Source organism: Chlamydotis macqueenii, chromosome 2 (genome assembly GCF_036417535.1).
Source record: "Chlamydotis macqueenii isolate bChlMac1 chromosome 2, bChlMac1.mat, whole genome shotgun sequence".
Taxonomy (NCBI): domain Eukaryota; kingdom Metazoa; phylum Chordata; class Aves; order Otidiformes; family Otididae; genus Chlamydotis; species Chlamydotis macqueenii.
The window spans coordinates 163,605,322-163,628,984 of NC_141557.1; the positions used below are offsets into that span (position 1 = coordinate 163,605,322).

Genomic DNA, 23,663 nt, shown 5'->3' on the forward strand with positions numbered 1-23,663 from the left:
AAATCATCCGGTTCCACCCCAAGGAGCCACCGGTAGCGACGGCAGCGCCGGGACACGCCCACTCGGGACACGCCCACTCCAAAAATTCACCCAAGGACGTGGCGCCCCGTGGGGATTTGTCCCCAAAAACGCGCCCCCCCCCCACCCCACCCCGCCACCCCCCGGGGGCCACAGAGGGTTTGGGCTGGAAAACGTTTATTTCGGCAAGGCCCCACGGCGGCCCCCTCCCGACCCCCCGCCTTGCGGCTTCGTCCCGACGCGAGGCGGCGAGGGGGGGCCCTTCCCCGCGGGATCCCCGAATCTGCAACGAGCCGCCGGCGCCGGGGCCGTGGGGGGAGCGCAGCCCGCGGCCAGCCCCTCACCGCCGCGGCGGCGTCGAGCCTCGCGCCTCCTCGTCCTCCTCTCGCCGCCGCTCCTCCTCCTCCCGATCCAGGCGCCGCAGCCGCTGCTCCAGCTCCTCCGGGATCCGCAGCTCCAGCAGGTTCTCCATGCCCGGGCCCGGCTCGTCCGCGATCAGCACCTTTTCCCGGGAAGGGGAGGAAGAGGAAGGCTCACGGAACGGCGTCGGGCAGCCGGGACGGCCCCGCGACGCAGCGGGGAGGGAGGCGCCGGATTCGGAGCAGCCCCGCGTCGCCCACCTGAATGAGCTTCTCGCAGGCAGCCAGCGCCTCGGGCTCCCGCTCCCAGCGGTGCAGCTCCCGCAGGACCGGGTACGCGCCGCGCTCCCTCAACGCGCGCCGGCCGCCCGGGGTGGCTGCGAGCTGCGGAGGGAAAGAGGCCGCGGCGTGGGCAGGGAGCCCGGCGCGGGGACGCGGGGGCGCCCGGAGCGCGGCCGAGCCCGAGGGCAGGGACTCTGCCGCCTCCCCGACGCCCTGCGCCGGGCGCCGCCACCCTCGCCGCGAAAACGCCTTTCCCCGGTCCCAGTGTAACCTCCCGCCTCCCAGTTCATGCCTCCGGTCCCGGACATGGCTGAGACCGCTCCGGGCCGAGCGGCCCCAGCTCCCTCGGCAGGGACGGGACGCCGCGCGCCACCTCCGCCGCAGGAACACGCGCAACGCAGCATCCACCGAGACCCCGGGGCCTCGCCCGCGGAGCTGCCGGGGGTTGTCCCTCCTGCCCCTCGCGCTCCACGAGGTCCCTTCTCGGCGCCTCGGGAGCACCCGCCGCTCCCCCCGGCGCGGTGTCCCCGGCAAACACGCCGAGGGACCAGTCCCGAGGATTAAGGAAGAGGCGGAAGGGGGCCGGACCCCGCGTGGGCCCCGCTGCCCACCAAGCGGACCTCGCGCCGCTGCCCACCCAGCCCAGCCGGCGCCGCTTCTCCGTGGGGACGTCCCGGCGGACTGCGCGTCCCGGGGGGCGGCCCCGAGCGCCTCTGCGCTCCCCTCGCCCTGGGCCCCGCCGCGGTTCGCGCCGGAGGGACCCACCAGCATGACGGCCTCCAGCAGCATCTTCCGGATGTCGGGTTCCTCCTCGCGCCGCTTGTCCGGGGGCAGGTACTGCAGGTCCGCAGGGAGCCCTGCGGAGAGGCGGCCGCGGGGGGAGGCACGGGGCCGGCGGCCCCCGCACCACCCGCCCCGGCACCCGCGGCCCCCGCACCGCCCGCCCCGGCACCCGCTTACGCTCCATCTCGTCCTCGGGGAACTCCTCGGGGCCGGCCAGCGGCAGCAGGAGGAAGGGCAGGACGTCGACCTCCTCGCTCAGCAGCCACTCGTGGTCCTCTGGGGACAGCGGGCGTCAGGGGAGCCGCCGCGGAGGGCACAGCCCAGCCCGGCTCCCCCGCCGCGCGCTGACCCCCGCCAGCCGCTCAGCCCCCCCCAGGCCGCTCGCCCGCTCCCTCCCACCGCTGGAACTGGGGAGAGAGCAGGAAGGCACAAGCGAGAAAAACCTGCGGGTCACGGTAACGAGTGGAAAAAACCCTCCAAAACCACACAAAAAGCCCCCAGAGAGGCAAAGGCACCGGTCGCTCGGCGCAGCCGGCCCCGCGCCACGGCTGCTGCGGCCCCCGCCCCGTCTCAGAGCTGTGGGACATCCCCCCGCTCCGGGGGGGGACCGGCGTGCCCCCGCCTGCCGCCCGCCCCCAGCCCCGACACGGGGAAGGCGCTGATGCTGCGGGAGAGCCGCTCAGCGCCGGCGGAGCCCGGGCTGTCACCCGCGCCGGTGTCACTCGGCCATGTCACCGGTGCCAGCGGAGCCCGGGCCTGTCACCACGCCAGTGTCACTCGGCCATGTCACCGGTGCCAGCGGAGCCCGGGCCTGTCACCCGCGCTGCTGAACCCGGGCCTGTCACCACGCCAGTGTCACTCGGCCATGTCACCGGTGCCAGCGGAGCCCGGGCCTGTCACCACGCCGGTGTCACTCGGCCATGTCACCGGTGCCGGCGGAGCCCGGGCCTGTCACCCGCGCCGGTGAACCTGGGCCTGTCACCACGCCGGTGTCACTCGGCCATGTCACCCACGCTGGCGGAGCCCGGGCTGTCACCCACGCCGGTGAACCCGGGCCTGTCACCACGCCGGTGTCACTCGGCCATGTCACCCACGCTGGCGGAGCCCGGGCCTGTCACCCGCGCCAGTGAACCCGGGCCTGTCACCACGCCAGTGTCACTCGGCCATGTCACCGGTGCCAGCGGAACCCGGGCCTGTCACCACGCCGGTGTCACTCGGCCATGTCACCGGTGCCGGCGGAGCCCGGGCCTGTCACCCACGCTGGCGGAGCCCGGGCCTGTCACCCGCGCCGCTTTGGTCACCGCTCTGAAACACGGCGCCAGGCGGGCTGCCACCAAGCATGCGGACCCCGTCCCAGTCCAAACCAGTTATCCCAGCAGGCCCGGCGGCGGGGACAGCCCGCTCTCGCGCCCCGCAGCCGGCGCGGGCCGGGGCAGGGCTCTCACCGTGCTCGAAGCAGCAGTTGCGCAGCGCTCCCACGACGCCGCGGCGATGCGCGACCGAGTCCCCGTACTGCGTGAAGGGCAGCAGCCGCTGCACCGAGCGCCTGCGGCGGGGGGACGCGGTCACACCGGCACCCCCAGCCCGGGACCCCCCCCCTCCCCGCCCCGGAGCCGCACCGGGAGCGGTCGAGGAGCCCGCGGCGTCCCTCGGGCAGCTGGCTGAGGTTGCAGAGCAACGGGCCGAGCTCAGGCGGCGGCCGGGGCTCGCCCAGGGCCCGGAGCAGCGGATCCAGGCCGCAGCCGCGCTCCCGCAGCGCCCGCAGCACCGTCCGCGCCGCCCCGCGCTCCCGGCACAGGTTGGCCAGCACCCCGCAGGCGGGCCCGGCCGGCAGCAGCCCCAGCAGCGCGGGGAGGCCGGCCAGCAGCGGCTCCCGGGCCGCCGGCTCGGCCGAGACGTTCACCAGGCAGCCCAGCGCACGGCGGGCCGCCGCCGCCGGGCCCGGCCCCGCCGCCAGCTCCAGCAAGGCCGCCAGCGCCTCGGGCCGCCCCGCCAGCAGCCGCCGCCCCGCCGCGTCCCCCGACAGGGCCAGGGCCGCCTCCGCCGCGCCCGCCCGCGCCGCCTCGCCCGCCGCCGGGGCCAGCAGCGCCGCCAGCTCCGCCACCGCCGCCTCCTCCGACATGGCGGGCGTCGCCCAGCAACCGGGGACAGCCCCCGCCTCCTCGTGGCGACGGGCGGGCGCGGAAGCCAATGAGCGCCGCGCTGGCGGCGGCTGCGCCAATCCGATACAGCCTCCCCGCCAGAGGGGGCGGGCCCGGCGGAGAAAGGGCTTCTGGGAATGGAAGTCCAGTCGGCGCCGCGGGGTTTCGCAGCGGAGCCCCGCCCACCGCTTGGCCACGCCCCGTGTCCCTGCGGCGCCGCGGGGTCCTAGCGCGAGTGGGACGAGGGCGGCCCCTGGGGGGGGGCTCGGGTGGACAGGTTGGGCACGGCCCTGGGGTCGGCGGGCACGGCGGGCACGGCGAGCACGGCACTCCCCGCACAGCACCCACAGAGAGGGCCGGCGGGGGCCTTGAGGTGACCGAGACCCCCGCCAGCCGCCGGCTCCTGCGCCGTGGCGGGGGCACGCTGGGCACAGCACGGGCCCGGCTCTGCGCCCGTGTTTTTGGGGGGGCCCAGGTCCCAGCAGGTGCCTCCCGCAGCCCCCGTGCCACCCCCGCGGCTGGGGTCCCGAAGGAAGGGGGGGCGGCTCACAGAAAACCTTTATTGGTGTAAGGATGCACTGCTGCGCTGCGCCGCGCGGGCCAAAGCCCCGCCGGGGTCAAACGGGGCGCGGGGACAGGCCGCGGCCAAACCCCGCTGCATCCCACCGCGCAGCCCCCCGGGCGCAGAGCGCGGCCCCGGCGGGAAAAGGGGGGGCAGCGCGGCGGGAGCCGACGGCAAACCCCCTCCCCGGGCGGCAGTGGGGGCCCGGGCCCGTCCCGAAGAGCCGCGAGGAAACAAACCCCGAATCGCCCGAGGAGTCTCGCCGTGGGTCACGCCATGCCGCTGCCGGCGCTCGCCTCGGCACCCACGGAAGGAGGGGGGTGTCCCGCCTGCCCCCCGGGCCCAGGGCAGCGGGGAAGCCCCCCAGGGATGGGAATCTCCAGCTTTGGGGCACCCACTCCCCCTCCCCAGGGGAGAGGGAACCCCCCCGGGCGGAGGGGCAGGGGCTGCGCGGGGTGGGGCGAGGTCCCATGCCCACGGCGCTGCCCCGCGCGGGCTCCTCTCGGGGGGCAGGGGGCGTTTTGGGGCGGCTCAGCCGCTGCCCCCCGTTTGTGCACGCTCGGCTGAGCTCTCCCTGCCCTGCGCCGGCTCCTGCCGAAACACGGAGCGGGGGGAGCTTGGCCCCCCAAACTGCGGGCGCCTGGGCGGGGAGGGGGGACGGAGAGAACGGGGGGAGGCGCGGTGGAACCAGAGTGCGGGTGGGAGCAGCGGCACCCCGCTCCTGCCACGGGCTGAGCCCGCCCCCACCCAAAACCAGGCCGCCGCAGCGCCCAGCGAGGGCTGAGCCGGGCCCCAGCGCCGTGGCCGCTGCCCTGCCGTGCTCTGGCCTTCAAACTGCCAAAAGCCAGGCGTGGTTTTACAAAAAAAACCCCAAAATCCCTGGGAGGTGCAGGCTGAGGCGCCCGGGCCAGCGCCCACCCGCAGGGGTGGGACCCCTCGCGCAGGACGCCGGCACCGCCCGGCAGAGATTAAAAAAACCAACCAACAAAACGAAAACAGCGGAGAAAAATCCCTGGGGAGGAGGCGAGAGCAGAGCGCCCCTCTCCGAAACAAGCGGCCTCTGCCCCGGGAGGGAGCCTGGGCAGCTCGGGGGAGTTCGGCGACGCTGCTCCGGGAGGAGGCCGGGCAGCGGCGTCGCTCCGCGGCCGCTGGTGCTGTGGACGGCGTTCGCTGGGTCGCAACCAGCACGGAGAAGCGCTCCGGGGGAAATCCAGCCCGGCTCCAGCGCGGCGAGGAGTCTGCGGGTCAGTGCAGCCAAGGAGATCAGCCATAAAGTGCAGCAAAGCTTCCCGGAGCTCCCGCCCAGCTGTCCGGCGAGCCCCGGCCCGCGCCGCGGCGAGCGAGGGGAACGGGAGGGCGGCCGGCAGCGCCAGGGCCAGGGGAGCGGCGGGCCGCGGCCGCTTTCAGTCTGTCGCGCTGCCGGGGTGCTCCAGTGTACGTGTCGGGCAGGGCGACGCGGCGGCGGCGGCGGTTGGGGAGCTCGGCGCGGGCTCCTCGGCGCGAGGCGGGCGGCGGGGCGGCGGGCAGCGCGGCCGGGCGCCGGGGAGCCCCTCTGGGAACTCACATGCAAATCACTTGCAGCCTGCGAGCGAGACGACGCGCATTACCGCTCCGCGGGCGCGCTGGGGCATGGGGAGGCAGAGCGGGAGCGGGGGACGCCGTGCGAGGGCGGCTCAGCCCCGCTGTGCTCCCTCCGCAGCGGAGCCGCAACCTCAGGCCCCGCGGACGCGGAGCCTCGCTCCTCCCGGAGCCAAGCCGGAACGCCGAGCTCGCCCACCTGTCCTCCTCGATGCTGCCGCTCTCGGCGTCGCCGGCGTCCCTGTTCTCCTCCGCGTCCTCCTCTCCCAGATCCATGTCCAGCTCGTTGCCGGCCTCGGAGCGCGAGTACGCGTAGCCGCTGGAGGAGAAGGGGCGGCACAGCGTAAGCGCCCGGCCAGCGCCCCTCCGCACCCGCAGCCGACATCCCGCTCCTCTCGCGCTGGGCTTAGGTCGCTGCCCCGCGTCCGCCCCGCGGCCAAATCGAGCCCAGGGGAAGGAGGGGCCCCCCCGGGGTTACCCCCACCCCGTACGTGCCCCTCCGTGCCCCGAGCAGCAGCCGGGGGCCAGGCGAAGCCCTTTCCCCAGGCTCCCTTCGGCTGCTCCGCCGCGATGCCCTGCGAGGACGGGGAAGCGGGCGCCGCTGCAGCTCCGCTCTCCGTGGCTCAGGGGCCAGCGGGGTCGGCGCTTGCTCCCCCGCAGGGCCGCCGCTGGCGAACGGGCACGGCCCTTCTATTTTGGGGTGACTTGGGAGGCGGCACGCGGGCTGACCTGATGGAGCGACAGGTGAAGAAGACGATCCGCTTCAGCCTCTTGTTGTAGAAGAAGTAGTTGAAGGACCAGAGGCTGCCGTCCTCGCCGAAGGGGTCCGAGTCCAGGTCGGGGTTGTAGCTGCGGCGGCAAGCGGAGGCGTGAGGAACGCCGCGCCGGGTACCGCGCCCCGCGCCAGCCCTGCGCTCGCGCCCCAGCCGCGCGCCGGAGGAAGGGAAGGGGAGATGGGCGAGCTCGGAGCCGCCGTGGCGCGCGGGGAGCTGGCGGGAGGGAGCTGGTGCCCTCAGAGCCGGCGGCGCAGGGCTGGCCGAGCGGGCAGGCGAGGGGCCCGGTCCCGGGCGCGGGCGCGGGGCCCGTTACCTGTAGATGTCACACTCCGACAGACAGATCTCCTCGTCCACCGCGTCCCACAGGTGCGGCTTCAGGGCGTTGAAATCCTCCCGCACGGCAGAGAAGAGGCTGCAGTTGACAGCGTTCACCACCTGCAGACACCCAGCCGGGCCCGTCGGAGGAGCGGAGCCGCCGCCGGCCTTCCTCCCCACCACCCCCCTCATCCTCCCCTGGACAGGAGACGCCGGAGCCCGGCAGCGGAGCGCGAGAAGCAAGGTGGCCGGGCGCTGCCGTGCCAGTTCCGGCCCCGGGGTGGAAGCAAGGAGACAGGCGGCAGGGAAGCAACGCAACCGAGAGGGAAAATCCCGCCGGAGTTTCTCCGGGGCGCGCGCAGCCTCGGAGCCGAGGACCGCCTCACCCCAGGGCCGGCGGTGCCGGAGGAGGGGGCGAGGCGCGCCCCGGGAACAGTTATCCGGGATGACGGCAGCGCTGCGGGGCTCCCCGGAGAACCGGAGGCCCTTCCAGCAGATCCACAGCACGGAGGCAGGCAGCACGGCAGGCCTTCCGAGCCGGGGCGCGGGGGCGCGGGGCCCACCCTGCCCCGGGGCGCCTCGCCCACGTACCCAGTTGAGGCTCGGCTCCCGGCTGAACTCGTGGCTCTTGGCGGCGCTGAAGTCGTAGTCGGGGCGGAAGGACTCGTTGAGCGTGGCGATCAGGTAGAAGAGGGTCTTGCGGCTGCACTTGTCGCTCAGGGGTCCCTCCTCGTCGCCGCTCTGGCTTTTACTGAGCCTGAGGGGCAGGGGGGCAGCGTTACGGGGTCACCCGCACGGCCCGGGCCAACGCTCAGCAGGAGCCGGAGGGGGAAGGATCGTCCCCTGCGCTCGGCACCGGTGAGGCCGCGTCTCCGGTCCGGGGTCGGTTTGGGCCCCTCGCGGCAGGAAGGGCGCCGAGGGGCTGGAGCGCGGCCGGAGAAGGGGGGCGCGGCTGGCGAGGGGTCCGGGGCGGCTGGGGAACGGGGGCTGTTCAGCCTGGAGAGGAGGAGGCTGAGGGGAGCCCTCATCGCTCTCCAGCTCCCTGACAGGAGGCTGCGGGGAGGCGGGGTCGGTCTCTGCTCCCCAGTAACGAGCGATGGGACGCGAGGAAACGGCCTCGAGTTGCACCAGGGGAGGTTTGGATCGGATTTGGGGAAAAATTCTTCCCCCAAAGGGCTCTCAGGCGCTGGAAGGGGCTGCGCAGGGCGGCGGCGGGCACCGTCCCCGCGGGGATTTACGGACGCGCGGCTGCGGCGCTCGGGGGCACGGCTTAGCGGTGGGGCCGGCGGTGCCGGGTTTACGGCTGGACTCCATCCCAAGGGCCTTTTCCAGCCCGAGCGGCCCCACGCTCTGCGAACGCGCGGAGCAGCCACCCGGGGCCACGGAAAGGAGGCCAGCTGCCGACAAAGCGTCACTCCCCCCCGCAGACACGCTGCCGTCCCCGGCGCGGAGCGCGGCGGACGAAGGCCCCAGCCCGCGGTACCTGCTGGGGCTGATCCCCGTGGTCTGCGGGGGCGAGAGGGCCTCCAGAACGTGCGGCTGGCCCTCCTGGCAGAACTGCTTGAACATGTGCTTGTCGTCGCCAGCCATCTTGCACGAGTAGCTCTCGATCCTGGGGGGACACGCGGCAGCGGGCGTGAGGCCGGCCCGGCCGCCAGCCCCGCGGCACCCGGCCCGGCGTCGCGGCGGCGGTGGGGATTCGGAGGAGGCAGGCGGCTCGGCCGCCTCGCTGCTAGCGCGGGACGCTCAGAGAAGCGAGGCAGCGGGCACGCCACGCCGCTGCGGCGCCCTGTCCCAGCGCGGCAGCCGGCCAAAGCGATGCCAGCAGTAAGCCCGAAAAGGAGCCCCTCAGCCAGGACCAAAATAGCCCCGCGGCTGGCAGAGGACCAGCCCCCTCGCAGCCGGCCCAGCGCAAGGAGCTCTCGCTGCCGCCCCGGGCGGAGACGGCTGCCAGCTCCCGAGCTGCTGCGCCCCCACGCATCTCTGGTGAGACCCCCCCGCAGCGCTGCGTCCAGCTCTGGACCCCCAGCATCAGCCGGACGTGGAGAGAGGGGAGACTGAGAAATTTTACACACTGAGGGTGGTGGGGCACTGGCCCAGGGTGCCCAGCGAGGCGGTGGATGCCCCATCCCTGGAAACATTCCAGGCCAGGTTGGCCGGGGCTGTGAGCGACCTGATCCGGCTGGAGATGTCCCTGCTCCGGGCAGGGGGTGGGGCTGGGGGGGCTGTAACGCTCCCTCCCACCCAAACCCTCTGGGGTTCTAGGAGCCAGCAGCCGCCTCCCCCTGCGCTCCGGCAGGATGGGACGCAGACCGCCGACACGGCCGGACTGCAACGCCTGGCAGCCGCCGGCGCTCACCTGCCGATGATGTGCGCGTCTCCCGTCTCCACCGTCAGCTGGGAGTTTATTGCTTCAAAACTCGAGTTCTCCAACAGCTTCATCGTCTCGGCTTCGGGGGCGATTCCCGGCGCGACGGCGGCGGCAAAGCGAGCGTCTCCTGCGGGGAAAGAGACGGAGAGGCCCTCGCTGCAGTTCGGGCAGCCCCGTCAGGAGCTCGGAGCCACCGCGTGCCGGGGGTCGCGCCCGCGCCGCCGCCCTGGCCGGGGCGCTCCGCCAGGCGGTTCCCGAGCTCCCTTCCTCGCTTGTGAAGGTCACCGGCCTTTTTTTGGCCGGACCGATCTCCCTCACAGCCGGGGAAGAGCGTGCGGCAGCAGCTTCGCCCTCGGCCGTGGGCGGCACGGACACCGCGGCGTGCTCTCCGGCGGCGGGACGGGGGTGGGCGCGGCCGCCCCTGGGCGAGCTGCTCCTCCGTGCTCTGCCAGAGCGCCCGGCCGAGGGCAGGCCGACGCTGGGACCGGTTTACCGGGTGACCGGCTAACGTTCCTCCCGGCTGCGCGGAGGACGGCGGCTGTCAGCTGCTATTCCCACGCGGGACGGTGCCGGGGACGGGCAGATTGCGCAGGGGGACGGTGCCCCCCGGCCCACGCTCCCTCCCCAGCCCGGGGCCTCTCCGGGACTGTAACAGGAGAAGCAGTCAGCAGGCAGGGAAGCGGTGCCAGGGCCCTGGGGGAAGCGGTGCCAGGGCCCTGGGGGAAGCGGCGGCCCCTTCCAGGCCTCCCGGGGAGGATACGTCCCCATCCTGGGCACCACGCGGGGTCGGAGAGGGAACGAGTCCCGGCCGCGACAGCGACACCGCTGCGTGCCGGGGCTGCTCTTACGGCGGCGTTACCCCTCGTGACCAACCCCCGCGAAGCACGAGCCAAAGCAGCTCCGACCCAAGCGCCGTCCCCGCGAGGCGCTTTCAGCGTTTCGCACAGCCCCGGGGCGCCGAGCGGAACAGCCCGAGCCGAACGGTGCTGGTGAGCTCCCACGCCCCGTCCTGCGAGCACGAAAGCGGCGAGCAGCTCTCCCCGCACCCCGGAGAGCGGAAAACGGCTCCGCGACCCCCATCCGGCACCGTAGCGATCGACGGCCCTCCAAACGGGAAAGACGTTCCCCCGGGGCAGCTGAGCAGCAAGTTCCCACCGTCCCGCCGCGCCTTCCCCCGGTCTCTGGCTGCGTTTGGCTGCTGGAGCGCCGATGTTTGCCCCGGCAGCCCCACGCTCTGGGTCAGTCTTCCGCACTGGGGAAAATCAGGTCTTTCTGCAGCAGCCCCTGCCCCGCCCCCACCTTTCCTCTCTTGCTGTGAGCGACAGCACAGAGGTACGAGCTCGGGAACGGCTCCGGGAAGATGGAGAAAGGAAAACTGGGGAATTAAATGCCAGCCCGCGTGGCACAGGGGCGGAAAGGGGAACATTTGCCGGAGCGTCCTCACGCCAGAAGCACACCTCCCTCCACAGCGCAGAGAGCGGCCGGCAGCGCGCCCCGACACCCCTTCAGCGACGCAAAAGGCACGGGCACCCCGAGCGTCGCCGCACAGCAGCGAGCCGGAGCGCTGGTGCTGCCGGAGCAACGCCGCTGCACCGACCGCGCGAGCCGCCAGGTCCCTCGGACGCCGGAATCGGCCCCTGGTTCAGCGGGGCAGGCCGGCGGCGAGCGGGAGCCGTGCGAAGGCCGCTGTGCTCCCCGTGCTGCGCAAAGCCGCTGTCCCCAGAGGAAGGGCGCCGACCCCGCGGAATCCAGAGCTTTCCGCCGGAAAATCCCTCCGGAGGGGGAAGCTGGGCCCAGGTGCCAGGCAGCTTGGGGCCAGAGCGGACCTGGCAGCGAGGAGACAGGAAGGACTAACGGAGCCCTTGGCGAGCGCGAGCTCGGCCTGCTTCCAAGGATCGCTGCGCCCACGGCGGGAATTTCACGGGATACGGCTTTTCCCAGCCCAGCGCGGGCGGAGCCGCGACCTCGGGGTGCGGAATCGAAGCGCCGCGAACCCAAGCCAGGGTCCGAAGGTGTCAAACGGCGGCGTCGAGCCCCGCTGCGGCACGGGAACACCCGCGGGGGACAGGGCAGCGGCACCGGATCGCCGTTCCACACCAGGCCGGCGACGCCTGGGCCCGACCCCACGGCTCGGCCTCCTTCCTCCCCCCGGCGGCCGATTTATCCCACCGCCACCACGGGCGAGGAGCCCGGTGTAGAGCGTGTCCAAAAAAAAAGGAGTTAATTTTAAATTTAAATCGAAAGGGTGAAGGTGACAGGGCCCGGCAGGCGGGGAACGGCAGCCGCCGTGCTTCCAGGACTACAACTCCCAACATACGCCGCGTCCGCGCGGGGCACGCTGGGAGCTGTAGTCTAAGGGGGCGGTAGCGGTTTCTCCGCGGGGATGGCGGTGGCAGCGGCGCTTACCGGCGTTTCCTGCTCTCGGTCCCGGCGTGAGGGGGGGGCTTCCTCGCCGCGGCAGCTCCTTCAAGCTCGGGCCGTTTGTAGAGGGAGGCGTCTCCGGGGAAAGCTGCAGGAGGGCGAGCGCGCCTCGGCCGCCGGCCGCCGTCTGGCGCCGGCCCACCGGGCCTCCGCCCACCTCGACATGTCCCCGGCTGCTCGGGACGGAGCGGGCGGCTGAGCGAGGCCTGGGAGGCTCCTCGGGGCGCGCGGGCGGGCGGGCGATCCTCTCTCCTCCGGTACCGGACGACAACAAGCGGACAGGCCCCACCCGCGGCCCGTCCGTCCCGAGCGGCGGCTGACAGCCCGCTCCTCCCCATTGGCGGGCGGCCCTGGCAATCGCCGCGATCCTCCCCTCCCGTTGGCTGAGCGGGACGTCAGTCATGGCGAGGCGCCCGCCCTCCGCGGGGCCAGCCGCGAGGCCCCTCCCACGGGCTGGAGCGCTCCGGGTTCTGATTGGCTGCCGCGGACAAAGACGGGGGGAGCGGCTGTCAATCACAGCGGGGCGAGGGGGAAGAGCCGACCGTCCGCTACCGGAACTCTCGGACGCGGGGATGCGTTTCCCGCCGGACAGGACCGCACCGTCCGGTACCGGAACTCTGGGAGGCGGGGGCGCGTTTCCCGCCGGACCGAGCGGCGGAGGCGGAAGCGCCGGCGGAGAGAGGCGGCGGCGGCGGCGATGGCTCTGCCCGGTGCCCCCGCTCCGGCCCCGGCCGCGGCCCCGGCGCCGCCGCCGCCGCCCACCGTGCTGATGGCGGTGCGGGCGGGGCTGGCGCGGGCCTCCCGCCTCCCGCCGCTGCCCGCCGCCACCGTCCTCCGCCTGCAGCTCAGCGTCGAACCGCTGGACGGCGGCCAGCGCCGCTTCCGCCTCGGCCTGCGGCAACCGGAGGCGGCTGGCGGCACGGTGAGAACGGGCGGGGATGGCGGGGGGGGCGCTCGGGGGGAAGGCCAGGTCGTGTTCCCACCCCCGGTACCGAGGAGCCGGCGCTGGGCTCTGTCCGGTGTCTATCGCGGGGGGGGAAAGCCCTCCGGTGCGGGAGGGCCGCCAGGCCCCGGCCCCGGGTGGGGAGGGGGCTGCGGGTCCCTGTCCCTAAATGGGAGGGGGCTGCGGGTCTCCGCCCCCCGGGTGGGGAGGGGGCTGCGGGTCCCCGCCCCCGAGTGGGGAGGGGGCTGCGGGTCCCTGCCCCTAGATGGGAGGGGGCTGCCGGTCTCCGCCCCCCAGGTGGGGAGGGGGCTGCGGGTCCCCGCCCCTAAATGGGAGGGGGCTGGGGGTCCCCGCCCCCGGGTGGGGAGGGGGCTGCGGGTCCCCGCCCCCGGGTGGGGAGGGGGCTGGGGGTCCCTGTCCCTAAACGGGAGGGGGCTGGGGGTCCCCGCCCCGGGTGGGGAGGGGGCTGCGGGTCCCCGCCCCCGGGTGGGGAGGGGGCTGGGGGTCCCTGTCCCTAAACGGGAGGGGGCTGGGGGTCCCCGCCCCGGGTGGGGAGGGGGCTGCGGGTCTCCGCCCCCCGGGTGGGGAGGGGGCTGCGGGTCCCTGCCCCTAGATGGGAGGGGGCTGCGGGTCCCCGCCCCCGGGTGGGGAGGGGGCTGGGGGTCCCTGTCCCTAAACGGGAGGGGGCTGCGGGTCCCCACCCCGGGTGGGGAGGGGGCTGCCGGTCCCCGCCCCCCGGGTGGGGAGGGGGCTGGGGGTCCCCGCCCCCGAGTGGGGAGGGGGCTGCGGGTCCCTGTCCCTAAATGGGAGGGGGCTGCCGGTCTCCGCCCCCCGGGTGGGGAGGGGGCTGGGGGTCCCCGCCCCGGGTGGGGAGGGGGCTGCGGGTCCCTGTCCCTAAACGGGAGGGGGCTGGGGGTCCCCACCCCGGGTGGGGAGGGGGCTGGGGGTCCCTGTCCCTAAACGGGAGGGGGCTGGGGGTCCCTGTCCCTAAATGGGAGGGGGCTGCCGGTCCCCGCCCCCCGGGTAGGGAGGGGGCTGGGGGTCCCCGCCCCCGGCGGGGGGGCTGCGGGTCCCTGTCCCTAAACGGGAGGGGGCTGGGGGTCCCCACCCCGGGTGGGGAGGGGGCTGGGGGTCCCCGCCCCGGGTGGGGAGGGGGCTGGGGGTCCCTGCCCCCGGCGGGGGGGCTGCCTGCGCTCCCACCAGCCGCCATCAACCCCCCGCATCGCGCCCCCCCGTGCCGTGGGGCAGAGGCTGGCGGGGGTGTGGGGGGGGCGCGGGTCCCACCGGTCACCCCGAACCCCCCGGGACCCGCGGCCGCGCTGGGGGGCGGGGGGGGGGGGTCCGGGAGGCCCCGAGCTGCTGCGTGCCCCCCCCGGCTGGGGGGCAGGGCTCGTGGGGGCAGCTCGGGGGGCTGGAGGCTTGCGGTGTCCCCAGCGCCCCCGTCCCGCGCCAGCGCGCCGCCGGTGCGGGGGGGGCTCAGCACCCAGCGCGGGGGGGCTCAGCACTGAAACGGGGAGCGGAGTGGTTTGGGTGGGGAGGGAGCGTTACAGTCCCCCCAGCCCCACCCCCTGCCCGGAGCAGGGACATCTCCAGCCGGATCAGGTCGCTCACAGCCCCGGCCAGCCTGGCCTGGGACGTTTCCAGGGATGGGGCACCCACCGCCTCTCTGGGCACCCTGGGCCAGTGCCCCACCACCCTCAGTGTGTAAAATTTCTCAGTCTCCCCTCTCTGCACGTCCGGCTGATGCTGGGGGTCCAGAGCTGGACGCAGCGCTGCGGGGGGGTCTCACCGAGCGGGGCAGAGGGGCAGCGTCCCCTCCCTCACCCGCCGCCCGCGCTCGGAAAGCGGGGAGCGAGGGCGGCGGTGCCGCGGGCCCAGGCCGACGCGCGGGGGCTAGGCGGCAGAGCGGGGGGCTGCCCTGGGGGCCGGCGCTCGGCTCCCCCCCGGCCCCGCGCGGTTTGAAGGCGGCGGCGCTCTTCCTCGCAGCACGCGGGCTTTCGTGGCTGCGTGAGGGGTGAGCCGGGCCGGGGCCGCGTTCCGTAAACGCCGCGGAAAACCCGAGCGAGGAGGCGGCGGCGGCGCTGCCCAGCTCGCGCTCGCCGTGCCGTCGCGGATCCCGGCTGCTCGGCCCTCGCCGCGCGCGGCCCTGCGGGCAGCGCAGGCCTGGGTTCCGATTTCCCGCGCGGCGCCACGGGGCCGCGGCACGCGCAGCGCGAGGTTGCGTGCCCGGCCGCGGCTCGGCCCGGGAGCTGAGCGACGGCAGCGACGGGGACACGCGCTCGCCGGCGAGGCCCCGCGGCCCGGCAGCGCTCCCCCCCACCTTCTCCCGTTTCAAGGTCAGAGCGCCGCCGGGCGCGGCGTCGAGCCCCCCTGCGCCTGGGAGACGCCTCGCCGTCTGCGCCGGGCGCCGTTCCCGTCCTGGCTGGGGCGCGGGAGGCAGCGCGGGCCGGCCCCGGGTGGCAAACGGCCTCGGATCGGCCGCCGGCGTCGAACCCGGTCCTCTCGGCCTCCGCTTTATCCCGCGCCGCCGTGCGCCCGGCCTGCCCCGGCGCAGCCGGAGGGCTCCGGCGCGGGGCCCCTGCCTGGGGTCCGGCTGGCAGGCAGCTCCCGCGGGACGGAGCCTGGGCCGCGCCCGTGGGAAGGGCGCTCGGACGCCGGAGGGGTCTCTGCCGCCTCCGGGAGCCGCTCGGCGCTGGGAGGGAGGAGGAGGAGGAGGGGGATGAAGCTGTGGGTCCGCGTTCCGGGCAGCCAGCAGGTCCAAACCCTGGGATTTTGGGCGGATGGGAGGCGGAGGCCGGGGTGACGGCCGGCTCTGGGAACGGCGCGCCCCGGGCTGCGCTCCGCGGCCGAGAGCGCCGGGTTCCTCCCTCGCCGGGGTTCCTTCCCCGGGGCGCGGGCGCGGAGGGTCCCCCGGGTCGTTCAACTCGGACGGAGGCCGGAAAAGCAGCGGTTTCTCCGAGCTTCCTCCCAGCCCCGCGCTCCCGCAGGGCTCTGCGCGCCGCGGGCAGCGCCGGCCGCCTTCCTGCTGGGGCGCGGCGGCAGGTGGCTGCGCGGCGCCCTTCCCCGCGCCCCGCATGCTCCCGAGCTGCCGCTTTACCAGAAACAGAATTGAAAGCTCCGGCGGGAAGCGGGAGCGGGCGGCTGGGGCTCTCCTGTGGCGGCTGGTCCCGCGCCCGGAGCCCGGAGCCCGTCTGCCGGGGGAACATGGAGAGTGCAGCGCCCAGGCCGTCCCGTGAAGGGGAGGAGGGACTGGCTCCCCCGAGAGCCGGCGTCACCGCGCTGGCTGCGCGTCTCGGCGCCCTGCTCTTGAGGAGGCGAGCGCGGCAGAAGCGGTGGAGGCCGCCGCGCCGGCGCGGGGTGGCCGGGCGTCGCCAGACAGGCGCCGGGCTGGTGGCTGCCGGCCGTCGCAGCCCTGGGCGTCCTGCCGGGGCGGAGGACGCCGGACCGCGGAGAGCCGGGCCGCGGCCGGGCTGGGTGCAGCGCTGGGCACGGGGGGCCGGCGTTTCGGGCCGCGTTTGCGGCTCGGCGCGCGGGGACAGGCGCGGCGCGTTCCCGTCTGTGCGTTCCGTCGCCGAGGAGAGGGGCGGCCCCGGCCCCAGACCCCGGCCCGGCCGCCGCGCGGGACAGGTTGCCCCTCGCCCGGTACGCGACGCTCTCGCCCTTCTGCTTCCCCAGCCCGTCGCCGAGTACGACCTCAGGGACGTCTCGTACAGGGTGCGCGGCCCCGCGTGCCACGAGCTGGCCGTCCCCGGCTGCGCCGACGAGCCCATGGTGCTGGACTTCGAGGAGGAGCGCGAGGCGCAGAAGTGGTGGACGATCGTGAGCAGCTCGCTGCGGGAGGTGCAGAAAGGTCAGCGCGGGCAGGGCTGGCGTCCCGGGGCGGCTGCCGGGCCGGGGGACGAGGCCCTGCCCCAAAACGATGGGGTTCCCGGCGCCCCGGGGCTTCCCGGAGCCGGTGGCTGTCGCCGCGGCCGCTCCCCGAGCTCCCTCGAGCCTTCGGGACGTGGGTGGGGGCTCCCCGCGCTTCTCCTCCCCGGCGGCGAGCGTGGGGCTCCGTGGGAGGACGGTCGGCGTCGGTGACGGCTCGGGGCGGCCGGCCCTGCCCTGACGCGTCCCTGCTCCCCCAGCCCCGGACGGGGCGCCGGCGGCCCAGGCCCCCTCCCTGCCCGCGGCCGCCGGGGGCCCGGCTGCGGATCGGGACGCGGAGGCGGATCTGTGCTTGGAGCTTTCCCAGAAAGGTGAGGGGGGGCGGGGGGCGGGGGGCCGCTTCCCCGCCGCGGGAGCGAGCAGCCCTGCGCGGGCGGGGGTCCCGCTGCTCCCCGGCCGTCGCTGGCGCCGAGCTCGCCTCGGAGAGTCCGTTGGGGTTGGAAAAGACCCTCGGCGTGGAGTCCAGCCACGGAGCCGGCACCGCCAGGCCCACCCAGACCACGTGGCTGCTGCCCGCCGCCGCCCTGCGCGGCCCTTCCGGCGCCTGGGAGCCCTTTGGGGGAAGGAACCTTCCCAGATCCGATCAAACCTCCCCCGGCGCCTCGAGGCCGTTTCCCCTCGTCCCGCCGCGCGTTCTGCCGCAGCCGGGACGCCACTGGCCTTGGCCGCCCACAGAACCCCCGGGGCGGGGCGGGGGGCCGCGCGTCCCAGGGTCAGCCCAGCCGCGCGGGGGGGACAGAACTGAGCTCCCCACGACCCCAAAATTTCCCTCGGCGCTCCCGGCCCCGCCTCAGGAGCCTGCGCGGCACGGCGCCGCAAGGAGCCTCGCGCGGAGCTCCGCCAGCGCCGCCCCGCGCGCAGCTGGGCCGGGGGGCTGTTTGCGGGCCGGAGCCCCTCTGGGTGCCGGCGGCTGCGCCGTGCCGTGCCGCGCCGTGCCATGCCGTGCCGCGCGGCGGGGAGGGCGTTCGCGAAGCCCCGGCCGCTCGGCCATGTCTCTCTCCCCGCCGCGCCGCAGAGGACCTGGCGCTGCAGCTCGCCCGGGCCATCGAGTACGGGGACGAGGAGGCGGCCGCGCGCCGCGCCGCCGCCCTGGCCCGCCAGCATGCCACGCTCAGCATCCTCTGGAAGGAGTCCATCTACCCCGCGGACGACATCAGGTGGGCGCCGCCGGCCCTCGCAGCCGACGGGAGCGCGCCCCGGTTCCTCGGCCCGCGCGCCGCCCCGCCGCCCCGCGGTGCAAGGGCGCTGTCGCCAGCGGCGGGGACGGCTTCCCCCGTCCGGGGCCCCGGGAACAGCGCGCCGGCAGCCCCCTGCGTCCCCCCGCCCAGAGAGCGGCGCCACGCGCAGCGCGGGTGTGCCAAAGGCCTCGGGGGAGACCCAAACGCCGGGTTGCCGGCATCGTCCGACGGGACCGGCGGCGTTCGGGGCCGCAGGGAAGAGGGGAGGGAACGCGCGGGAGATCCCAGCGCTGCCTGCGCGTTTCCGTCTTCGTAACTGGGAAACGGCTTGGCTTTCCTGGGAAAACCGCTCCCCTGGGAGCGCTCGGCGTTCGGCTCGGGACGCGGGCGTGGGCCGGGGGCTGCGGGCCGACGCCGGGGGGTCTGTCCCGGCGTCCTGGGCCGTGGTGCGCGGACGGCGGCTGCAAACCCCGCGTTAGGCCCGGGGCTCTCCCCGTGGGGCGTCGGCTCCGCGGTTGGGAGCAGCGGGCCGAGAGCGTCGCGCCCGGCGAGCGGCAGTGCCGGCACCGCCCGCGGCGTCGCCGCAGCCCGGAGCCCGGCCGGCGCCCCGTAACCGCATCGGTCTCGGCCCCAGCATGAACGTCGGCGTGGAGGACGCGACGTCTTCGGCGAGCATCATCGTCCGGGTGCGCGCTCACACTACCATCGCCGCGCTCAAGCAGCAGGTAGGCAGCCCGGCGCCGGGGCCGCGCGGTGCGGCCGGGACGCGGGAGCCCTCATGGTCCCCGCGGCGCAGCCCCCTCTTTCAGCGCTCGTCCCCGCGGCTGGGCGCCGGCCTTTCCCACCGGCTCTGTGCCCGTTCTCCTGGCGCTCCGGCGCGTGCCAGCCTGGCGCCGGCCCCGCCACGCCGCGAGGCGGGGTGAGACGCCGCGGGGAAGCCGGGCGGGGGGCTCACCTCCGAGCTTCCCCTGCCGCCCAGATCTTCCAGGATTACGGGTTCCACCCCCTGGTGCAGCGCTGGATCATCGGGCAGTGCCTGTGCGTGGACGAACGCACCGTCTCCTCCTACGGCATCCGCCGGGACGGCGACACCGCCTACCTCTACCTGCTGTCGGCGAAGATGGCCGAGCTGACGGAGCAGCGCTACGAGGAGGACCAGGCGCAGCTCCTGCTCAGCTGCGTGTCCTCGCCCGGCGCCGCTGCCGGGGAGGGGCGCGGATACAGCACCCTGCCCGCCGCGTCTCCCGAGAGAGGTCTGGCTCGCTGCCGCGCTGCCGCCGCGCTCGGGAGGGCCCTCCCGGCCGCCCCGTCGGGTTTCCCTTCGCCAGCGGGGCGGTGAGGAGAGGTCCGGTGCCGGCGCCGGGCGCTGCTCCTGGGGCTCTGCGGGCCTGGGAGGGGGCTCGGCGCCGGGGCCGGTCCCTGGGGTCCGCGCTCCTGGCCTGCGGCGAGCGGCCCCTTCCCCGGAGCGGAGAGCAGCCCCCCGGCGTAGCGCAGCAGGATTTCGGCCGGGCCGGGGCCGGCCGTAACGTCCCTTTTCCTGGCGCGGTCTCCAGGCTGGGGCCGCGACGCCGGCGGGCGGATGGACATCGGTGAGATCAGCCAGCACCTGGACGCGCTGCAGATCGGCGACTGTTTCAGCGCCCAGCCAAACTCCGCTGCCGCCAGCCTGCCCTCGCCTGTGCCGGTACGCGGCCCCCCGCGCGGCCCCCCAGCGCCACCCCTCCCAGCCTGGGGGTCTCCGCGTCCCGTCCCGTCCCCCCGTTTCCCTCTGTCCGACGCGTTTTTCCCGGTTTCCGCATGTCTCCGCGTCGCTGCAGGCCGGCTGGTCGTGCCCGAAGTGCACCTTCATCAACAAGCCGACGCGGCCGGGCTGCGAGATGTGCAGCGCGGACCGGCCCGAGGACTACGTGGTCCCGGGCGGCTACAGGCCGGACGAGACGGAGCTGTGGAGGATGCAGCAGGAGCAGGAGGGGATCCGGCAGTACCAGCAGGTGAGGGGCTCGCCGCCCGCCCGGGCAGCCGCTGCGCCCCCCGCGCCCCCCGCCCCAGGCCGGGACCGCGGCAGGATGGGGCGGCGGCGCGGTTCGGAGGCGGCGCAGGCGCGCGGGTGCTGTGCCGCTCCGGGAAGCGGGCTGGCGAGGAGAGGCGGGCGGCGCGGGGGGCTGTGGCAGCCCCCTTCCTCGCCCTGCCCGCGCGCAAGGCTGCGGCGCCAGCGTGGCCGCGTTTGAGGCGGCGGCGGGGGTCTGCGCGCTCTCCCCGCCTGCGGCCGTGCGGGGGGCTGGCCGCGGGACGGGGAGCTGTGACCGCGCGGGCAGAGCGCGGCGGGACGCGGCACCGCGTCCGGCACGGCCTTCTCCCGCCTCGCTGCGCCGCGGCTGCAGCACCGCGAGCTGCGCCTTCGCCGGAAGCCGTTTCCCGTTCCGTAGAAATTTAGGGGGGGGCTCCCATGGGAGCCCCAGCCCGAGGTCGGGGCGCGCTGCGGGCCGCGGCGGCCGCGGGCTCAGCCACTGACCGAGCCTTCTCTTCTTTCTTTTTTCTCGGGATGCCGCTAGGAAAAGGGAAGGAGAGAGGATGGCTCAGCTGCGCACTGTGTCCCGGGCTCGGGTTCCTTGGATGACTTCATCCACCTGTCCTCCGAATTCTGCTAGCCGCCCCGGGGCCGCGCGCCCGCACGCCCCAGCCCGCCGCCCGCCGGGCCCCCCTTTCCCAGACCCTAGAGCTGGCGCGGGAGCTTTCGGCGGGAGGAGAGGCGGCGCGGCCCGCGCTCGGCCCTGCGCTGCGCTGCGCTGCGGGGGGACGGTGCCGCTCGCTGCGGGGGCTCTGGGATCGGCGGCGCCGAGTCCGGGCCCCTCGCGATCGCAGCGGCACCCGGGGGGAAGGGGGCGCGTCCCGGCCCCGGGGGTTTTCCCGTCGCCTCCCCAGCGGCCCTGGGGCCTCGCTGCCGCCCTGCCGTGCGCCCACCGGGCCGGCGAGGGGGGGTCTGCACCGCTCTGGGGCGGGGTGGCGCGAGGCGAGCGTGGCCGGGCCGTTGGCGTGAAGAGCCGGCGTGGCCGGGGGTCGGCACCCACGGTGCTCGGCCTGGCGCTGCTCTGGGGGTCTCTGAGGCTCGGGGGGGCTGCGCTCAGGGGGGCTGCGCGCAGGGTTTCTTCCTTGTCTTGGCGCCGCGTGCCGCGCTCCGGGGAGCGGGCCCAGCGGCACCCGTGGGAATAGGTCGGCCGAGGCGCGGCCAGAAATTTGGGGGGTTCCCCCGCGCCGCCATCGTCCCCCCGGGGCCGGCACCGGAACGGGCAGAGCCGCTTTGCGCAAAGCGCCGTGGGGCCGGCGCGGCGTGCGGCCCTCGGCCTGGGCGCTCTGCGCCGCGGGGCCCTCCGGGCGCCAGCGCCGCGCCATCGGTTGTTCCGCGACGCGCTTTGCGGTGGAGCTCTCGTCCCCGGGCCGGGGGGATGGACGGGACCCCCAGTTTGGCACCCGCGCTTCCTCGCGTTGGGTCGCGGCTGCGGGGCGCCCGACGCTGCCGGTGCACTCCTCCCCGCATTAAAGCCTTACCCCACCAGCGCGGCTCCGCCGTCTTCTTGTGCCGGCGGCTCGGTGCTGCGGGGGGTGCTGCGGGGGTTGCTGCCGGCGGGGGGTCTTGGTGCGATGGAACGGTGGGCGCGTCCTCGCGGGGCCGAAGGAGCCGCCCGGAGCACCCGGTGCCCACGCTCGGCCTCGGCGCTCGCCCTCACGGCTGCGGCTTTGCCGGGCCGGGGCCGGGGCCGGGGTGCTGGGGTGGGGTTTGGCTGGGGGCCGGGGTGGGACGGGGCCGCGGCGAAGCGCAGGGCCGTGCGTGGGGCCGTTCGTGGTCGCGGGCAGCGGCGAAGCACCGGCACGGTGCCGCCAGCGGCAAAGCTCCGGCCGCGCTGGGCGATGGGGGGGCTGCCTCCTGCGCCGGCCTCGGCACCGCGCGCAGAACCGTCCCGGGGTCCGGCAGGAGTGAAGGTGCCCCAAAAGCGCCCGCGCCCCACCTCGGGACGGCTGGGACCCCAGGGCTCGGCGCTCGCGCCGCGGGGCCGGGGCACAGCTCCCCGCGCGCGGCCGTCCCCCCGGCTGCCGGAGCGGCGGGGGGCTGCGGGCAGCGACCCCGTTCCCCGCGGGGGCTGAGCGGGGCCGTTCTCGCCGCAGGCGCTGGAGGCCGAGCGGTGGCAGAACTTCCAGCAGCTGCTGCGCGCGGAGGAGGAGGTGCTGGTGCCCAACCGCGAGGTGCTGGAGTGTCGCATCTGCTGCCAGCAGGTCGGCCCGGGCGAGGGCGTGCTGCTGCGCGAGTGTCTGCACAACTTCTGCAGGTAACGCCGGGGGCGGCCCGGGACCCCCGCTGCCACGGCGACCGGCCCCGGGACCCCCACCGTCCCAGTGACCGGCCCCAGGACCCCCACTGCCATGGCAACCGGCCCTGAGACCCCCACCATCCCAGTGACCGGCCCTGAGACCCCCACCATCCCAGTGACCAGCCCCGGGACCCCCACTGCCATGGCAACCGGCCCTGAGACCCCCACCACCCCAGTGACCGGCCCCGGGACCCCCACCATCCCAGTGACCGGCCCTGAGACCCCCACCATCCCAGTGACCGGCCCTGAGACCCCCACTGCCATGGCAACCGGCCGTGAGACCCCCACCGTCCAGTGACCGGCCCCGGGACCCCCACCGCCGCGGTGACTGGCCCTGGGAACCCCACCATCCCAGTGACCGGCCCCGAGACCCCCACCGTCCCAGTGACCGGCCCCAGGACCCCCACTGCCATGGCAACCGGCCGTGAGACCCCCCACCACCCCAGTGACCGGCCCTGGGACCCCCACTGCCGCCGTTACCGGCCCTGAGACCCCCCCGGCCCTCGCAGTGACCAACCCCGAGCCCTCCTGGCCCTCCTGGGGCCACCCCAACCACCATGGAGCGCAGCCCCCAGACCCCCCAGTCCTCACGGAGCCCAGCCCCCAGACCCCCCAGTCCTCACGGAGCCCAGCCCCAAGCCCCACACCGTCGTGTTAACCAGCCCTGAGACCCCCTGGCCCTCAGGTGACCGGCCCCAAGACCCCTGAGCCCGCGTGGTGATGGGTCCCAAGACCCCCACCATCGTGTGACCGGCCCCAAGACCCCCCGGCCCTCACGGTGACCGGCCCCAAGACCCCCAGCCTCGCCGTGACTGACCCCAAGACCCCCAGCCTCACGGTGACCGGCCCCAAGAGCCTCCAGCCCTCCCAGTGACCGGCCCCAAGCCCCCCACCATGGTGGTGACCGGCCCCAAGCCCCCCTGGCCCTCACGGTGACCGGCCCCGAGACCCCAACCTTGTGGCGGCCGACCCCGAGCCCCCCGCCCTCGCGGCGGCCCCGTTCCCGCAGGGAATGCCTGCGCCAGGTGATCAACTACAGCGAGGAGCCGGAGGTGGCCTGTCCCTTCCGCGACAGCTCCTACGCCTGCAGCAGCCACCTGCAGGAGCGCGAGATCCGGGCGGTGAGCGCCGGGGGGCCGGGGGGCGGCTCGCGGCCAGTCCCCGGCACTCTGGGGGGCTCGGGGCCCTGACGCCGCGCGCCCCCGCAGCTGGTGTCGCCGGAGGAGTACCGGCGCTTCCTGGAGCGGGGCCTGGCGCTGGCCGAGCGGCGCAGCCAGAACAGCTTCCACTGCCGCACCGCCGACTGCCGCGGCTGGTGCATCTACGAGGACTCGGTGAACGAGTTCCGCTGCCCCATCTGCCGGGCCCTCAACTGCCTGCTCTGCAAGGTGGGCCCCCCGCGCCGCCCCCGCGCCCCGCCGCCGCCGCCGCGGCGCTGAGCGGCTCCCCGCGCCCCGCAGGCCATCCACGAAGGGAAGAACTGCCGCCAGTACCAGGACGACCTGCAGCTGCGCGCGCAGAACGACGCGGCCGCCCGGCAGACCAAGGACATGCTGCAGGTCGGGGGGGGCCGGCGGGGCGGGCGGGGGGGCCGCGGCGCGTGCCCCGCGTCCCTCACGGCCGCCCCCGTCCCCGCAGACGCTGG

General features: G+C 75.5%; 3 protein-coding genes across 3 annotated transcripts in view; 1 reads left to right on the plus strand and 2 right to left on the minus strand.

Moving 5' to 3' along the window:
* Positions 1-178: 178 nt before the first annotated feature.
* Positions 179-3,564, minus strand: HGH1 (HGH1 cochaperone). The gene is made up of 6 exons (XM_086741396.1): positions 3,062-3,564; positions 2,888-2,988; positions 1,620-1,718; positions 1,425-1,516; positions 639-761; positions 179-520 (listed from the first exon to the last, which is right to left on the minus strand). The coding sequence occupies exons 1-6, from the start codon at positions 3,562-3,564 to the stop codon at positions 359-361; spliced, it is 1,080 nt and encodes a 359-aa protein (XP_086597522.1). The 3' UTR covers positions 179-358.
* Positions 3,565-4,129: 565 nt separating this feature from the next.
* MAF1 (MAF1 negative regulator of RNA polymerase III) lies at positions 4,130-11,912 on the minus strand. Its single transcript, XM_086741394.1, has 8 exons — positions 11,592-11,912; positions 9,174-9,312; positions 8,298-8,426; positions 7,406-7,571; positions 6,813-6,934; positions 6,453-6,572; positions 5,923-6,042; positions 4,130-5,727 (listed from the first exon to the last, which is right to left on the minus strand). Exons 2-8 carry the CDS (start codon positions 9,254-9,256, stop codon positions 5,706-5,708), a joined length of 762 nt encoding a protein of 253 aa, XP_086597520.1. The 5' UTR covers positions 9,257-9,312; positions 11,592-11,912; the 3' UTR covers positions 4,130-5,705.
* A 367-nt stretch (positions 11,913-12,279) lies between these two features.
* Positions 12,280-23,663, plus strand: part of SHARPIN (SHANK associated RH domain interactor) — a 12,385-nt gene continuing 1,001 nt past the window's right edge. The window contains exons 1-12 of the mRNA XM_086741508.1: positions 12,280-12,528; positions 16,225-16,399; positions 16,677-16,787; positions 17,492-17,633; positions 18,289-18,379; positions 18,634-18,907; positions 19,208-19,338; positions 19,472-19,645; positions 21,816-21,976; positions 23,028-23,139; positions 23,227-23,406; positions 23,479-23,646. Of these exons, the coding sequence (XP_086597634.1) occupies positions 12,304-12,528; positions 16,225-16,399; positions 16,677-16,787; positions 17,492-17,633; positions 18,289-18,379; positions 18,634-18,907; positions 19,208-19,338; positions 19,472-19,645; positions 21,816-21,976; positions 23,028-23,139; positions 23,227-23,406; positions 23,479-23,646 (1,944 nt within the window). The 5' untranslated portion in view covers positions 12,280-12,303. The remainder of the gene's footprint in view (positions 12,529-16,224; positions 16,400-16,676; positions 16,788-17,491; positions 17,634-18,288; positions 18,380-18,633; positions 18,908-19,207; positions 19,339-19,471; positions 19,646-21,815; positions 21,977-23,027; positions 23,140-23,226; positions 23,407-23,478; positions 23,647-23,663) is intronic.

Excerpts from the sequence above, each read along its gene's own strand:
- HGH1 (XM_086741396.1), bottom strand. The coding sequence starts at position 3,564 with ATGTCGGAGGAGGCGGCGGTGGCGGAGCTGGCGGCGCTGCTGGCCCCG. Across the intron at positions 1,517-1,619 it reads CCCCGAGGACGAGATGGAGC|GGCTCCCTGCGGACCTGCAG; the intron begins GTAAGCGGGTGC and ends GCCTCTCCGCAG. Across the intron at positions 521-638 it reads CCTGCGAGAAGCTCATTCAG|GTGCTGATCGCGGACGAGCC; the intron begins GTGGGCGACGCG and ends TCCCGGGAAAAG.
- MAF1 (XM_086741394.1), bottom strand. The coding sequence starts at position 9,256 with ATGAAGCTGTTGGAGAACTCGAGTTTTGAAGCAATAAACTCCCAGCTG. Across the intron at positions 6,043-6,452 it reads TTCACCTGTCGCTCCATCAG|CGGCTACGCGTACTCGCGCT; the intron begins GTCAGCCCGCGT and ends CTTCTCCTCCAG. Across the intron at positions 5,728-5,922 it reads GGCAGCATCGAGGAGGACAG|GCTGCAAGTGATTTGCATGT; the intron begins GTGGGCGAGCTC and ends TCTCGCTCGCAG.